Raw genomic sequence first — 17,717 nt, forward strand, 5'->3', positions numbered from 1 at the left:
ATTTATGATGTATGGATGTAGTTAAGGAAAGAAAACTGTTATTTAGTTAATTTATTCTGCAGTCTCACTAAACGCATACCAAGAGTTTTCTACGCGAATCTCTTTCCTTCCTTCCCTTCTCCTTTACGACATATTTCCCTAATTCTGTACTCTTACGCTTGGATTTTAGTCTTTGTCTAGATTATGATGCATGAACACATGCGATAAAATGGTGATTCAACAAATATTTGCACAGTTGCAGCTCCAAGCTTGCGCGTCATGAAATGAATTTGACATTATGCCAATACAAAAGAGTGACGACGTTATGAAATCACAAAAAAATTGAAAAGTGCACAGGAACAACACTAATGGACGACTGGAAACGGAGCACCTGCTCTGTTAGAAAATGTAAGGGAATTCTTGTTAAGTTAGATATCTTAGAAAGAAAAGAGAAAATTTAAAAAATTCTTAAAGCTTCACATTTTGAATAGGCTTAAGTTAACTCCGAGAAACAGTTTTGGCACGGCAGTTTTTTCTAGAGATTGATTTTTAATCTTCTTCATGTTATTAGCACGTCTGATATGTTGCTAATCAAAAGCTGCGCAATTCAAATCTAGAAGAACAGTCGGCCAGAAGCCGGCTTGCAGAACACTTATAAAAAGAGAAAGAAAGCAAGTGAACAGCAAGCAAACCGTGCCAAGCACGAGAAGAATTCGACGAATTAAAAGAACTCATCTGCAGTGCACGCATGTGATTCAGAGATGTATTGGACACAAAGAAAACACAGAATCCTGCGAACTGGAAGAAAAAAGAAGGAAAAATGAAGGGTAATGAACGCCATAGATCAATCGCAAATATTTTATAACCATACGAAAAGCCTGTCAGAGGCACTTGTGGCAAAAATCGTTCTAATGAGGGTCCTATAGCGAAGTACCGAAAGATACAATTTCTTGCTTTGTTCTCTTCAATTTAAATGGAAACGAGCATGATATAAGGAAATTATGCGAATTGGAAGTTGTTGAAGCAAGTTCTATTTCATTTATCATGTATTTTATTTTATTGATTGGCGTTATGGGTACGTGAGGAAGTTGGAGGATGGAAGTTTTCCTCTCATCTGTGTTCGCTTAGAATTGTACTTCATTAGAACCAACATGAAATTTGTGTTCACGATTAGATCTAAGTGCATTTACACCGCCTGCGTCTTGCGCACAGGCTTCAAAAATCGGAAAATCGCCGGGGTCGGTTAGGAAATTCCCCCATGCTCTGCGCGTACACGCTATGTCGCCTGCACCTATGTTCGCAACGCGCGTTCGCAGCAAATCATTCTGTTTCTTTCTTTTTTTTTCTCTCTATCTTTTCCTTCTTTCTTGCAGTCAAATGCACATTGTTCGAGCAAACATAGGTACTTCGCTTGCGCAACTAAATGGATGATGATGATGATGATGAATATTTACATAAACTGCCCGATACTTCACAATACTTCACGGATTGTTTAACTAGTATCTCGTGCAAAGATTTCCTCAGAGAGGGAGAAAAAAAAACCAAACGCTATCATGTTATTAGTTAACTTTAACGGAAAATGCTTACCTGGACGTGATTCTATGGGAAGTTTCCCGTGTCAGGGAATAGGAAAGTTTTACTTCAACTGATTCATAAGTGAATTACTTAGGCACATAATGAGTTCCATCTCAATCAACTACATTACTCTTATTATTTGAAACACTAATTTACATAATAAAGAAACCGTGGAGAACATAAAAAGACCCGAGTAAAGTGCTAATCAGATAAGTTGATGGGAAATAAGTATAAGACGAGAAAAAAAGCGAAAAGGAATTCTGCAGCAACTATTAGTTCTATTATTTACCGCATATTCTATATAGTACGCCTCATTTCCCATCAGTTATTGTTGTGAAGTATGGAAACAAACAAACAAACAAACAAACAAACAAAAACGTCGCAGCTAGCGAGAAATAGGATCAGATACAGATAGGATCTGTTATCGGAAGTCCGGTGCGTCCATGAGCTGCGAAGGAGGAATCTTCACTCCTTCAGCTACGGTGCCAGGTTCGAGGTCAATACGAAGGCAGGCAGGCAGGCGTACAGATGGCGACCTCGGATAAACTGCATTACTAAAACGATCGCTCTTTCAGCACATAAGGAGGTGGAACGACCGTAGTCGTATGAAAAGTCGCACACAAAGGTGCTAATGGCGTACGGCGCGATTATTATGTGTCCTGCAATTGCGGATCTTCGATTATTAAAAAACATTGTATAGGATCTGAAACAGACGAGAATGTCCTTTTTTTTTGTTCTAATTGCGCCGACGTCGAAGAAGTTACAGTCTGATCGAAACGACCCGAAGCCTAGTACGGTTTGTGCGTAAGCGGTTGCGATCGAGGTGGGACCATCGCAAGCTCCAGTCAGACTGCAGAAAAGAGTAACGGTCCCATGGCGCCATTTCCTGCGCAACCCTTTACGCAATTGCACAAATCTTTCATTCCTCTTGACCCGAATGAACCTGAACCCGAAGTTTGGATTGTTTTTATTTTTTTTTTTATGAAGTTAGGACTGTTCTTATTTTATTTATGATGGTTTGACAGCTGCTTATCTAGTTTATTTAGTTTTCTACTTAGCTTCAGTGAACAATTTCTTCTATATAGCCTTATGGAGGATAAGGTATGTGCCGTTAACCAATCCACTTAGGATGCACCAATGAGTTCGACTTATCAGTATCGCTATGTGGTGCAAAAAATTATAGTAACGTCGCTCTGGGACCTTTTTTTCACGTCTCGTACATGCATCAAATGTGCGCTCGATAAATAAACCATTACTCCACTGTTGTCTTTTTCAAATTAATCACTGATCAGGTCCTATCCAGAATTTTTAAAGTTTTTTTTTCTACTAAGAACAACTAGTAGTCGATTCACTAAGGAAATGTTTTGTGGTCTTGGATAAACGAATACCAAGACGTAGACGTGCGACCTAAATGCTACTTTGAGGTCAACACATAACGTCGCAAACAAATCCGAACTTTGAAGGGACGGCGAAGATGTAACGGTTCAGGAACAAACATTTGAAATGAAGCGAAGAAAAAAAAAGATGTGCCTGTAACCGTCATTTCAACCGATTCAAGGATACAACATCCAAAAACGATATAAAATCCATAACTGCTTCTAGGCAAAGGAAAACAAAGAAACAATGCCGAAGGATTGATATGCTGCCAAGAAATATTGTGTTTCCATTCTTTTCCTACCTGGAGCAGGTCCAGCGCGTTGAAACAAAGTTCCTATGATAAGAGTTCTAGGTTCATCGATACTGATCCAGAGTAAATCCCAGTTTCCCTTGTTTTTCTATGATTTTTAATTGCTGCTCCTATTTCTGGTCAGCCATCTTCTTAGAAGTTAATCTGTCCGAAAAATAAACAATAACAAACTTTTATACTTAAAAACCTCCCTCTCCAAACTGGAGAAACTCGCAGCGAGGTCAAGCCGCTACGAGTACCTAGTTTAGAGGAAAACGGTGATGATCTCAAAGATCTGGTCGATATTTCAGCAATTCTTGCGGTGATGATCTCAAAGATCCGGTCGATATTCCAGCAAATCTTGCACCTACGTTGGTATTGATTTTCGGCATTTCAGTTATTCAGGTATCCGGATCGTATCTCTGCTTTATTTTTGAGCTTCTAAACTTAGTCGATCCTGTACCTATTCGTCAGATCTGCCCACTTTTTAGACCAAATTTTTACTTTTACTTGTTTCCTGATTCTTTTTCGGTTAGTCTGTTTTTTTTTTTGTTTATTCAGTTTTCGCTTCATTCTATTAGATGTGCATTTGCGTCCACGCCGTTTTATTACATAGATGAATAGAATTTCCGGAACATAGCCCAATATGTGTGCGTGTTATCTATCCGTCTTTGATGGATGCGAGGGTCAGTGAAGAGGCGACATCTGGCGCTGCAGCGCGTTTTGAGTGCCTTTGGGGATTAGCGGGTATCGCATGATTGTGGCATGTAATTAGATAATTTCGTTAGTATTAGGTTTCATTTCTGGGCATCGGAAGGGAATGAACGCTTATTCTCGAAAGAAGAATAGTGGAAAAACAGAATGAAAATCCATAAAATCTCAAAGGTGGCCTAGAGTCTGAGGGTCTTCTAATTACCTTTGATACTACTAATTCTAATTAAATATTTCCCCCTTGAAACAACAGCTTGGTCACAATAATTGGATGAGTTGAACAGAAGATTATCGATAATTCCACTTTTGTCTCAGCGACTAGTACTCATTTGGAAGTTTCAAATCCCGCAAAACTTCCGAAAACCTAAAGAATTTAATAAATATTTATAACCAGGATGTGTCCAAAATCAAAGGTGAAAACATTTATTTGTTATTTTTAAAAAAAAATATCTTAATGATGTGCAGATAGTGTTTTTTCATTAGTTTATACAGTAAGATAAAGTTTTTAAAGGAGCAAGATAAGGGTCTTCTAATTACGTTTGATACCACTACTATGTATGGCAGCTAACGTTTTTAAGCGTTATTTTGATGTTGATAATATAAGATTATTAATAATACATAATATTAATATGTAATAAGTAATAATAATAATAAAATAGTACAATAGTAATATCAATACAAAATAGTAGTGGGCGGGTGTAGTGTAGCGGTTGGAGGTTCCGATATCGTCTGCACGATCGATTGGAGGTTCGAATCCGCCCTAGTGTTCACCGAGCCCTTCATCCCTCCGGGATCGATGAATTGGTACCAGACTTGTCCGGAAGGATGGAAACACTGACTTGACACATCGGCTGGGCCCTGCAAGTCATTGTGTGGGCCAGTTACACGCTCGTAAACCTCAAACGATTCTGAAATGAAATGAACGTGAGGGCGCATTCCAAGCGGATTGATTAACGCCAGAAAAGTTATCCTTTTTCCTTTATGTTCAGCTACCGAGGGAAGGATAGAGGGAACAGAAAATAATACGGTCAGAATGATGAGTTTCCCAGCAAGATTGAGGAAAATCTTGAGTATTTGATACCAAGCAAGCAACTAATGGCTAGTGAACTGAAATTTTAGAAAGGAGAATGAAATGATCATGAAAAGTGGTACAAATTCAAATTTCAAAGTATGAGAGAAACGTTAAAGCGGTACCATAATTAAAAGTTTTTGAAACGTTCCGCGACTATTGATGGACACCAGAATCCCTTCTACAGGCTTCCGATGCAGCGTGCAATCGGTGGTAAGGTAGCCAGAGTCAGATAATTTGGTCAGTGACGACGACGACGAACCCCCTTAGGATACATTCCGTCGCTAATTAATTGCTCAAGGCAAGGCATGATCGGAGGCGCGCTCGGAAACCTACAGGAGTCGTTTTACCCGCTGCCCATGTAAGAAATGTCGGAGTTTTAGGAAATTTCTCGAGCTCTCTCTTCATACCTCCTCCGGAACGAAACTCTTGTAAATCCACTATTTTGACTCTCTTCTACGTAATGGTCAGATATGAGCTGAACTCGGGCTTAAGTTAGTCGATTGAAGTGAATTAGAGTGTGTACTCATGCTCCTGAGTGCTTAGCATCTCTCTCTCTCTCTCTCTCTCTCTCTCTCTCTCTCTCTCTCTCTCTCTCTCTCTCTCTCTCTCTCTCTCTCTCTCTCTCTCTCTCTCTCTCTCTCTCTCTGGATATCGTATCCCCTAATGATCTTAATAGTCAAGCAAGAGGATTTTATCTTAAAGGCATCACCCCACGAATCTGAGGTAGTACGGATTTCACGTGAAGTATTCTTATACGGGATAGTAAATTATAAAGAGGGGTGATTCCGTCCATTTCTTCCTAATTGCCGTAAAAAACGGTCCGGAAGTTGCGGCGCGTGCACAAGGCTAGCGCGCTCCAATCGAACTCCTTGTAGAAAATAGTGCGCCAGAACACCCGAAGCCGTATCTTCCGGGGCGTTTTTTACGGCAATTAGGAAGAAATGGACGCATCCCAATCTCAATAATCTACGATCCCGTATACGAATGCTCCACCTGAAATCCGTACCACCTCATATTCGTGGGGTGATGCCTTTAAGGATATTGGCGGGGATTAGACTTGATAGATTCAAGGATTCACTCCTGTTTTCTCGTTATGTACGATCAATCCGTTCCTATATATAGTGAACAATTTAGGTAAATTCGAATTAGACACATTTTGCTTGATTTCGAATATATAATGAATGATATCTGAAGATGTATCTTAAGAACAGAATAAGCTGTGAATTTTCACAGTTTGAAAAAAAAAATCTAACTAACGCCTATATCCTTCAGAATTTATGCAATTATTCCAACTATTCCGCTTCGAATGAAATCTTCAGTATCCTACATCAATTTACAACTATTTGTGGAATGATATGTTTCATTTTAGGATTCCAGTGTTTTACGTTGGATATTGCACTTCCAAGAAGATCATCACCATCCTCGTTTCGATGAGAATTACATACATACACCAGTTCTAATTTCTATCCACACAATGCGTGTAGAATCGAAAAATCGAATTATGCTGGAATATTGAGCATTATTAGCGTCCTAGTAGTGGAATACACATCAAAAACCAAATTTTAACCCAATGGCGACAGCTTTTTCTGTATCTGATGCCAATCGAGTTTTATGAGCTATATTTGAGTAAGGAAACAATAATAATGAATAATAAACCCGCTAAGCACAGAAAACTTCTGAAAAAAAACTCAGGAAATCATGAAAAATAACCGTGAAAAGTGAGCGGTTCACCTGTGAGCCGCGATGTCGTCAAAAAGATTAAATGCTAATTATGAGGGAAAGGAACGACTGGAAACGGAGTTGAGATCAGGAAGGATCAGTGAAAATGAATCTATGTGTCTGAGTAAGTATTGAGCGAGTGGTTGCGCAAAAATTGTCCCATTTCTAACCACAATTTCCATGATTTGCACGAAAATGAAAAAAAAAGCACAAGGAAATCCAAATAAAAATCTATAAGAAAGCACAGTAAAGATGTGATTTTTGCGAGAGCAAAGAAAAAAATCAATACGTCCTTCCTGAATTCTCGATTTCTCCGCTCTTCGCTACGCCGAACACACAATTTCGATCGACATTTCGCCAACGTATGGAGACCGCGACCTCTGATCTCAACGTCCTTCGCGGCTCCCGCGCTCACATCGCACAAACAGTTGCACAGCATCGACACACTTTTCGGCTCGTCACCGATTTTTTTCGCGTACTTTTTTTTCTCGGGCAAATTCTTTGGAATTTTCTTTCGTAGAAGAAAGAAAAGAATGGAGTAGTTCTAGTTAGTGTTTCACATAAGTATTCCTACTGTTTTTACTCCAGAACTCATGCTTTCTTATTCTTTAGAAACTACTTCATGCTAAGCTATGCTATTTTATTGCTTCCTCCTAAAAATTCATTAAATCGGACCATCAGCGTAAGCCCCGCCCATTATGAACTGATCTCTGCCGTTTAATCTCCCTTCTTATCAACAATTTCTTCGCTGTCTTTTTGCGTTAGCTGAGTTCTTCTTCATCTATAGCATTATTATTATTATTATTATTATTATTATTATTATTATTATTATTATTATTATTATTATTATTATTATTATTATTATTATTATTATTATTATTATTATTATTATTATTATTATTATTATTATTATTATTATTATTATTATTATTATTATTATTATTATTATTATTATTATTATTATTACTATTGCTATTATTACTATTATTACTATTGCTATTATTATTCTTATCCTTATTATTGGCAATATGAGTATTAGTATTAATATTAGTATTATTACCAATTTCTCGTCATAAACAGCTGAAAACGAACGGTCAACTTTTTTTTTAATTATGTGCCCAGACTTTTTATCACCGCTCATCAATTTATGGATGAAAAACACCGGAGGTACGTCCACGTGGGGCAAGCCCACCACCCATTTTGATTTCTATACACCCTTATCGACTTTCTTCTCTTCGTGGAATATTCCCAAAATTTTCTACATGCTCGAATTTTAGCATAACAACGTTTTAACAGCAACGTAACATCTTGTGGCATCACATTTTGGTGGTCTCAATTATTTTCCATAGTCCTTTTCCAGCAAATAATTTCAATGCTCGTTGGAATCCATGCGTTTTCTTATGAACTCGTAACTCAGCATTTTTTTATTCAAGACGTATTATCAGAAAACTTCATCTGAGATTATTTTGTACAGTAGTGGTTTTTTTCTATGAATCTTTTATCTCCTTATTCCTGTCACAATATTTTCTGTAGTTGTATAAATGTCTGAGAAAAAATATCAGGTAGAATCCATAATGTTGGGAAATATAGGGGGTAAGGAAACATTTGTGACAAATGCGAAATGAACGGAAAGCGAAAATAAATAAAAAGAGCCAAAAAGAAGAAGGAAGAGAGGAAACAGAAGAATAAATATGGGCATGATTGGGGAAAATAATTACCCCAAAATTCCGTGGATAAATCCGCCCATGGATAAGTCCGCCTGACAAAGTGAGCGCTATCAGTAAATCATCATCGCTATCAGTAAATTGCCTAACTCAGTTTGTTATAACATTTTGTTGTTTAAATTTGAAAAAAAGAACTTGTTAGAAAACTTTAGGAACGTTAGAAAACGAAAAAAGGCGAAAAAGGAAAGGAGTGAGAGGGGTAACAACAAATCATGTGTGTTTTCCCGCAAAAATGAAAGCGGACTTATCTTTTAAGGTGCTTTTTTTTTTAAAATGAATAGTCTTAGCACCATTATTATTTAAGAACGCCTTTATTATTTCTGCCTCTATTATTTAAACACTATTTTTGGAACAAAATTCTGTCCTGGATGAGGTTTCCTCGAAAATCCTACTTTTTCGTAATAATGAACAACTCAACTTCTCATTTCTTTCTTCTTTCTCCTTTAAAGGCATCAGCCCACGAATCTGAGGTGGTGCAGATTTCAGGTGGAGTATTCTTATAAGGGATAGTAGATTAGGGAGAGGAGGGTGATCCCGTCCATTTCATACCGTAAAAAAAGGCCCGGAAGATACGGCGCCAGTCGAACTCCTTGTGGAAAATAGTGCGCCAGAACGCCCGAATTAGTATCTTCCGGGCCGTTTTTTACGGCAATTAGGAAGAAATGGACGGAATCGCTCCCCTCCCCATAATCTATTATGCCGTATACGAATACTCCACCTGAAATCCGTACCGATTCAGATTCGTGGAGTGATGCCTTTAAGCTGCTACCATCTGAGGCAAAGTAACTCTTAATAATAGTTGCTTCGAAAGCAGTACTGTAAAAAAATAGAAATTTTTCTTTTCTATGTTCTCTGATATAATTTGGAGTGCACGATTGATGTTAATGCTTCAGTGAATCAATTTGTTTTTTTTTTCAAATTGCAAGCAGTGAGGTCCCATCTAATTTCCACTATATGGCTGAATGTTTTCTCAACTAAAGGCGCCTATGCAATTTTTCAATTAGAAATTGTTGCTGCCTTCCTCAGTCCACTGAAGAATCGTAGCGAGTCCCTCTTTTGTTTATATAACAAATGGAATAAATCATGATAGATAAGTCAAATATTTGATTTTGGACTCTTTTTAGTTTCGTTATATGGGTGATGCTTTCGAACAAGTGTTCTAGTGGCTTTTTTCCACTAAAAATAATTTCTGACTGTTCCTTCACCTAGTTCTTTCCTCTAATTCCCAATTCTGAAGTTCCCATCCTTGATCATGGCATGAAGCTTCATTAAACCACTCGTTTCAACCGTATAGCCATGGAAGGAAAAATCCATGGCTACAAATTATTAGTTTCTAACGAGACTAATCTTCGCCCTGCTTTGATTCTTCGGTGAAATGTTTATTTGATCCAAATTTTATGTTTGGGGTTCGTTGTCGTTATATATGAATGGTCGAATGACTCGAGAATTTATTCGAATAGAATCAAACGGGTCTATTGTACTACACTATGTACTCTATATATGTTTTGAACTGTTTTTTTTTCTGATTGCTGTGTTAGTGGATTCTGGACACTGACAGGAAACGTAGAGAGAGAGAGAAACCACCGCAATTGTCAATTAAATGGTTGACTTTGATTGGAGTTCCACAAAAAATGTATTTAAGATAGTCGCCGGTTTAAAATACTTACCAAAAAAAAATTAGCTATTCCAAATATTTCAATTTAGGTACCAGAGCAGAGAATGGTGGTCTTGTCACGATTAGCCAACCCTCTCAGACTCTCCCCGAAGGTATAGTCGATCCTATTATTGTTGTTTTGTTATTTTATTATTATTGTTGTTGTTGTTGAGTTGTCGTTTCTGCGCGGCTACAGTAAACGATACGACTTCGCTGATTCATTTGTATGCTTGCATTCCCTACCTAACCAATCGTATCGATCAGTGCAGCCGCCCCGCAGTGGTCGTAAGGCGGCAACATGTGGGACTATAAAGCTGGTAAAGGCTACATATGAGAGAATCAAGCATGTAGCCATTAGTCTACATTTCGTCATCCTTATTTTTCACCAAAAAATCACTTGTACACTTGGAAGCGAAAGGTTGAACCGTGTCTACTTTCAGATCCGACCGATTTTTATCATCCAAAACAATTTTGCCACATCTTCACCTCTTAATGTAAAAATTTACGCCAGTGCTAAGGAAGCTGTTCAGGATATTCCGGACAACTCGAAACTGCTTGTTGGAGGTACGGAGGCTTTGCATTCCAACGACTAGATGTCTAGTTTTTTTTTTTCTTTGATTAAAGGACATAATTTTAGGATTTGGATTGTGTGGAATTCCTGAGAATTTGATTAACGCTCTAAGCGGAACGGGTCAGAAAGGATTAACCTGCGTCTCAAATAATGCTGGAGTGGACGATTGGGGTCTCGGGATCTTGTTAAAAACTCGACAGGTTATACTTATTACTAGATCAAGTTTTCTTAAATTTGAAAAATATTGAGAACACTTATAAGTCCGCATTATTTCTGTAATTGTGGAAAGAGGTTCTAGTGCTGCTGGACAGCTCTACATTACAACTATTGCTTCTTTTTTCAGATTAAGAAAATGATTTCTTCATACGTAGGCGAGAACGCAGAGTTCGCACGACAATATCTTTCCGGAGAGCTTGAACTCGAATTCACTCCTCAGGTTAGTGTTGGGGAAGTATCTCGAGGTCATATTGTCCGTCAATAGAAATTTATGAAAGAGGGAAAAGAAACAGGATCAGTTACACGTGGCCGGAAAAGAATGACAATTCTATATCGGAATGATCTCCTTGTGTGTATGTGTACCCTTACTTTGTTACTGCTCTCGCACGCTTTTTTCTCTTTCGAGATTTCGTTTTCAAGCTCAATTGACTCAAAACGATCTGATACTTGATGTAGTGGCGTAAGCGGCAGCGATCGAGGTGGACCATCGCTCATCTCTGCAGTTTGACTGTAGCAGGCGACGGTCCCAGCGCGATCGCCTCAATTTCACAATGCTTCACATCGTCTTGACACTTCAACACATGATATGCCAAAAAAGACACATCGCTGACTGAATACACTAACATTAGTAAACTATCCACACATATGTTCCGTAGGCATTGACACAAAACTACGTGTTTTTTTTTCCAGTTTCTCAAATTGTGAGATGAAGACTGCGCAATTTTTCCAGATAAAGAATGTTGCGTTTTTCGCCATTCTGCTTATGACGCATCAAACCGGTGATCCTTGCGTAGAGTGGGTCAGAACGACACGAATCACGGTGCGCTTGCGTAAGCGGTTGCGTTCGAAGCGGCGCGATGAAGATGGAGGTTGTAATCGACGTAGGACCATCGCGAACTGCAGCAGTGAACGGTCCTAGCCGCTACGCTCCATCGCTCCTTTTCAAGCGCAATTGCACCGCGCTTAATATCGTTTTGACTACAGTACCTCGTATTCCAATCAACTCAAAGAATTCGCTGATCTGCGCCTAGAGATCTAGAGGAGGGTTTCATTCATTGGTTTCGGGACTCTGGAGAAAGTTTTTTTTTCTTCAAATAGCGGGGCGAATGTTTTTGTTGTTGTGGTGAGATCGAAATGAAGAGGGGGGACCGGAAACTAACGAGATTTTACAAAAAAAAAAAAAGAATAGCAGGATTGGATTTTTCTTTCTCATGAATAACTGTCCCTTAACGTTTGCTTCTGTACTCGACCTGCAGTAATCTCTGTGGACCCCGTTTGAGAAGAATAATTTGCATTCTTTCTGAGAAACCGGTTCGGTTCTTATCAGCTGTGATCAGTGATCTTATGCAACAAATAGTTTTCTTATCTATCACATTGATTAGTGCCCAGTCAGTAAGGTTGATGGGATCATCAGATTGATGATAGGACATTTTAGGGAACTTTGGCTGAAAGGATTCGAGCGGCTGGAGCCGGTATACCAGCTTTTTACACGCCGACTGGTTACGGGACATTAATCCAGGAAGGCGGTGCCCCAATTAAGTACAGCAAAACAGAGAAGGGAAAGATTGAGATCGAAAGTAAAGCCAAAGAGGTGAGTTAAAAAAAGATGCTTTTTACTTTGAGAATGTATAGTACAGTCAAGAAGTTAGACATGAAGCATTGTGCCGCTGCTTAAGCGATTGTGCTCCTAGCGGCGCGGTGGAGATAGCGGTTGTAATCGAGGTAGGACCATCGCGAAGTGCAGCAATGGACGGTGCTAGCAGGAGTCTTCACTCGATCCTAACTGCTACGCTCCACCGCACTGCTTCGAGCGCAACCACTTACGCAACTGCAGCTTGCTTGCTTCATGTACTTTTGACCAGACTATGTATCTGTTGGTTTTTCTTTGACTTTTTCACACTTGCAGAAGTTTTGCAGCTGAAGTCTTTGGAGCATAGTTTGTATTTATTTATTCATGACAGTAAGACGCACATAAACACCAATACTTATGTTTGCTCGAACGATCGCAACGTGTGTTCAATTGGGGCAGGGCAGAAGGAAAGTCAACGCATTGATAAGGTACCCTGCAGTTCAGAAAAAGCTGCGACGGTACCCCAAACGTAGGAATTAGGAATGGAATCGGATTAGGATAAGCAAGAGGACATAATACGTGTTTTTTTTTTGTTGTTTTTATCTCTTTTTTCATACTGCTCTTTCACCAGTTGAGAACCAGTGACGGTCTTGAACTCTGCTTGACCCTAGAAGAGAAACACTGAAAAAATAAAGATATAGCAGTGAAGCAAAGGGAATTTTTGGCTACGAAGCATTTTCGGGTAATGAGCTGATGTTCGGTAATGGTTTTAACGTGGACGTGGTGTTAACCTAACGAAGAGGTACAGTCGAGTCAAATCAACTCTACCAATTAGACTCCGTGGAGTTGCGTAAGCGCTCGAAGCTGCGCTCATAGAGGGCGGTGGCGATTGGTATCGACGTTGGACCATAACGAACTTCAGCGATGAGTGGTGCTCGTAAGCGATTCCTCTCGATCCTAACCGTAAGTAGCTGCCCTCGAAGCTTTGCGATTCGCTCCATCCCAACGCTTCGAGGGCAGCTACTTACGCAATTGCACCGAGCTTTAGGTAGCTTTGACCCAACTATACCTCTTGTATGTGCCGCAACGCAACAATGCGTCAGCCACAGCTCACACGCCTCCGTTGGCTAAAATATAGTAGAGTCAAAACGACATGAAGCACGGTGCAGTTGCGTAGGCGGTTGCGCTCGAATCGGTGCGGTTGAGCATGGCGTATCGGATCCAGTGAGGACCCTTGTTACCACCGTTCATTGCTGCACTTACCTCGATTCCAACCGCTACCTCCACCGCGCCGCTTTGAGCGCAACCGCTTACGCAACTGCATCGTGCTTCATGTCGTTTTGACTCGACTATATGCCCTAGTGGAGGCCTTGCTATACTGGAACGCACCAGGCGGTTATAGAGAAAAACGTATGCGTCATTCTTCACAGTTCTAAGATCGATTTTTGGCATCAAAAACATTTCAGAACATCTCACAGGATGCATTTCTGTTCCCAAAAGGAAATTTTTAAAGTCTGAGATTACTTCACAGACAGAACTCTTCAGACTCGCGTTTTCAATGGGAATAATTATGTTATGGAGGAAGCCATCTGGGGAGACTACGCTCTCATAAAAGCTTGGCGAGCAGACAAACTCGGAAACATCCAGTTTAGGTACCGTTCCTTCGAGAATCATTTCAACAAACAAATAGCAATAAATTTCAATAAACAATAAATATTTTCTCGTTAAAGAATCCTTCTTGTTTCTAATGGAAATAGGTTTTCATTCATAAGTTATATGTATAGGTGTCGTCCTACCCTTAACACAAATTTTCCATTGAAAGTTCCATTGAATAACAAGTGATGAGCGGGATTTCTTTTCCTTTGAAAATCTTGTAAGCCAATTCTTCTTCGTTCAAGGAGGACATTTTTATGAAAACTATTTGTAATAGTTGCACATTTTTGCAAAAATTGGCTTTTTAATTATATTCATTTACATGCGAAAATTCGTGATCCACTAATTCCTTCATCTTTCGTTTTTCTTTTGCAATCAGTCGAATCACTATGCGCAGCTTTCTCGTATGCATTATTTGAGGAAAATTGGTGCTAGGGAAGTTTATGCTCGAGGTATGTGAAAACAAATTGAAGTGAAGTCTACCCCAACAGATATTCCTTATCCTTGAAGAATTGTATTTGTTCCAGTGTTACTTCAGCAACACTTTAACTATCGGAACATCCTTTGTGAGTCCGTTAAATTCACATCAATCTAAGGTTAACAGCCGGAAACTTCAACAACGCTATGTGCAAAGCAAGTAAATGCACCATCGTTGAGGTGGAGGAGATCGTGGAACCCGGCGTCATTGATCCCATCGATGTGGGTCTTTTTATTTATTTATTTGTAACAACCTACAGAAAGAATTTTCTGTCTTCCTGCGCCTTTTTTATCTCTTTTTCTTACGTCCACTGCAAGTTTCTTCTCTTTACTTCAGGTTCATATTCCCTCCATATATTGCGACCGAATTGTTTTAGGAAAAGGCTATAAGAAGCCTATTGAAAGGCCTATGTTCGCTTCGGTATGTGTATTTGCGAGTGTTTTTCTGTTATTTCTTCCCTTTTTCTTTGATATCACATAAATATCGGAATGTGATTTTTTTTAAAGGAAGGACCTGTGAAACCAGCTACGTCGGCTGCTGGAAGAAGTCGTGAAATTATCGCTGCACGAGCAGCGCTCGAATTCCGCGATGGAATGTACGGTCAGTTCGAGACATTTTTCTCTGACAATTTTTTTGTATGCGACTACGTGAAGAATAAAAAGTTTCTCTTTCATTTTTTGAGATTGTTTGATTACTGATTACTACTTTGTTGTGCCTATTCATTGACAAGCTGAATCTTCACAAATTTTCAAATTCAAATCTAAGAACAAATTGTGCTATTGACATAGTGGAATTCTATTGGAAACTGTATTCCAGTTAATTTGGGCATCGGTATCCCTACTCTCTGTCCAAACTACATCCCTGATGGAATTAAAGTTCATCTTCAAAGCGAGAATGGTGTAATAGGCGTGGTAAGCAAGTCCAAATTGAACCAAACAGCTTTTCTTTCTTTTGTAAATCAGAATCCACATTTTATTTATTGTTTTCAGGGTCCTTATCCTCGAAAGGGAAAAGAAGACCCAGATCTCATTAACGCTGGCAAGGAAACGATCACCCTGCTTAAAGGAGCTTCCATATTTGGTAGCGACGAGTCTTTCGCAATGATTCGAGGGTGAGAATCGGCACGATTTCTATTTCTGGTACAGAACTACATTCCTGAATTCTATTGTTGCAGATCCCATATGGATATTACAGTTCTTGGCGCACTTCAAGTTTCACAATTCGGCGATTTAGCTAACTGGATGATTCCAGTAGGTTTGCACATAGTGTACTTGCTGCTGCAATTATTCCCCCGACAAACTGAAATGTTTAGCTATTTAGGGTAAACTAGTAAAAGGAATGGGCGGAGCGATGGATTTGGTCTCAGCTCCTGGAGCTCGAGTAATTGTTACGATGGAACATTGTTCGAAGAACGGTGAATCGAAAATTTTGCCGATTTGCGACTTACCACTTACTGGAAAGCATGTTACGTCCAGAATTATCACCGATATGGTAGGTTAATCAGGTCTCGTTGTCCATTAAAAAGAATCCATTTCGGATATTTAAGGCTGTATTTGATGTTGACAAACAAACGGGACTTACGTTAATTGAAGTGCGATCTGATCTCAGTGTAGAGGATATCAAGAAAGTAACTGGAGCTCCTTTCAAGGTAGACTTTGCTTTACTGTACTCACAGCTCTGTTAGCAACTTAAATAGTTATATTCATCGACTATCAGTAGCTATTCGAGATAATATAAAGGTAAGATAAAGCAGAAACAGGTGAAAGAACTTTATAAATTGGTTGTAAACATGTAATTGTTTGATCTTCTACTCCTTTCTCATCTAAAATTTTTAATATTCGTTTTTTTTTTAATCATTTAAACGCATGTTAAGCATGTATTAGTTTCTTTTGTCAATGTTTGATCTGGACATGTTATCAAGACTCCATTGGGTGTTTGACATTTGAACTCCAATGTTGATATAAACACAAATTGCTGAGCACTAAGCAAAATCCGAGAGTACAGAAAGTAATATAACTACAGAACAAAGTCATTATTACTGAAGTTTCCACCCTTCATTATTTTTTTTCACTTTTTTACTCCACAGAAACACCCTCAGATGTCATGTACTCTTTGCATTTCCAGGTCTCTGAAAATTTGAAACCAATGGGCCAAGCGAAACTGAATCAACACTGATGCGGTATCTTACGGCCTTCCAAGCAACACGTTGCAGACACTCTGGACATATCTCTGAAAAAATTTACCTTATCAGACTAATACCTCAAAGACGGTACCTAATCAAAATTTGCTCAACAACTTAGATTTATTATGTGTGAAAGCAGACTAACATCATCGACAACATCGTATTTTATTGTGTCTTAAGATACACTATTAGAAATGAGAAGGCTTTTCTTATTGGATAAATATGTACAGTTGTTTTTCATCCTCTCTAAACTTCTGCTCCGTTACTTTTTACTTCTATAAAGTTCGTCTGAACTGGTTTTGATCGATGGATATCATTATGGCACGCAATCTGCAGGAGCTGAGGACGAAGTTGAGTGAGTGTGCGGGTCCAAACCACACAAATCTCCTACTTCCACTCGCCGAATACAGACACAAAACAACTGGTCAGACTTGGAAATCCCTAATTTTTTTGAGAACTGTAACAATTGTGCACTGATTATCTCTGTGGAATTTTAAGTTCACTTTAATGAGTATGACATAAAAGTTGGTAAGTGCGGCAGACTCCCGTTCTCCTAAACTTGCGGAGACAAGAATATCATGACATTGCGTTGACTTCAAAGATTTTGTTTCTTCTGCGGTAGAGTTGCTAGCATTGAATATTTATTCATAGGAAGTGATAGTGTATAACAAGTAGGAGAAGGAAACGTCTAAAGAAAAAAGTTTGATGCGCTGCCACGAGCATATGATGGCTAGTTGTGGATTATCCAGTGCTGAGATGTTCGTTTCTCGGAATCTTTATTCTTCTATTCGGCCTTGCTTTAGTGCACGTGCTGCTTTAAAACTTCCATCAGTCCCATCTTTTTTCTCCTCCAATATTTCGCTTTCTGATAGCTAGTAAACCCGAATATTTGAACAATATTTGCACAACAACTTATCACTTAGAAACGCTGTTATTTTCTTTAGCCT

The 17,717-nt window shown here is 39.0% G+C and overlaps 2 protein-coding genes across 2 annotated transcripts; both read left to right on the forward strand.

The window, feature by feature from the left end:
- Nucleotides 1-6,746: 6,746 nt before the first annotated feature.
- Nucleotides 6,747-7,754, forward strand: RB195_020559 (uncharacterized protein; the record flags this gene model as incomplete). Its single annotated transcript, XM_064188915.1, has 2 exons — nt 6,747-6,846; nt 7,510-7,754. The coding sequence occupies 2 exons, from the start codon at nt 6,747-6,749 to the stop codon at nt 7,752-7,754; spliced, it is 345 nt and encodes a 114-aa protein (XP_064044796.1).
- Nucleotides 7,755-10,165: 2,411 nt separating this feature from the next.
- RB195_020560 (uncharacterized protein) lies at nt 10,166-16,763 on the forward strand (the record flags this gene model as incomplete). Its single annotated transcript, XM_064188916.1, has 15 exons — nt 10,166-10,213; nt 10,541-10,664; nt 10,738-10,871; nt 11,015-11,107; nt 12,323-12,478; nt 14,003-14,109; nt 14,707-14,809; nt 14,925-15,008; nt 15,095-15,188; nt 15,405-15,499; nt 15,578-15,699; nt 15,763-15,838; nt 15,909-16,079; nt 16,135-16,236; nt 16,713-16,763. 15 exons carry the CDS (start codon nt 10,166-10,168, stop codon nt 16,761-16,763), a joined length of 1,560 nt encoding a protein of 519 aa, XP_064044797.1.
- Nucleotides 16,764-17,717: the final 954 nt, after the last annotated feature.

Source organism: Necator americanus, chromosome II (assembly GCF_031761385.1).
Source record: "Necator americanus strain Aroian chromosome II, whole genome shotgun sequence".
Classification (NCBI taxonomy): Eukaryota; Metazoa; Nematoda; class Chromadorea; order Rhabditida; family Ancylostomatidae; genus Necator; species Necator americanus.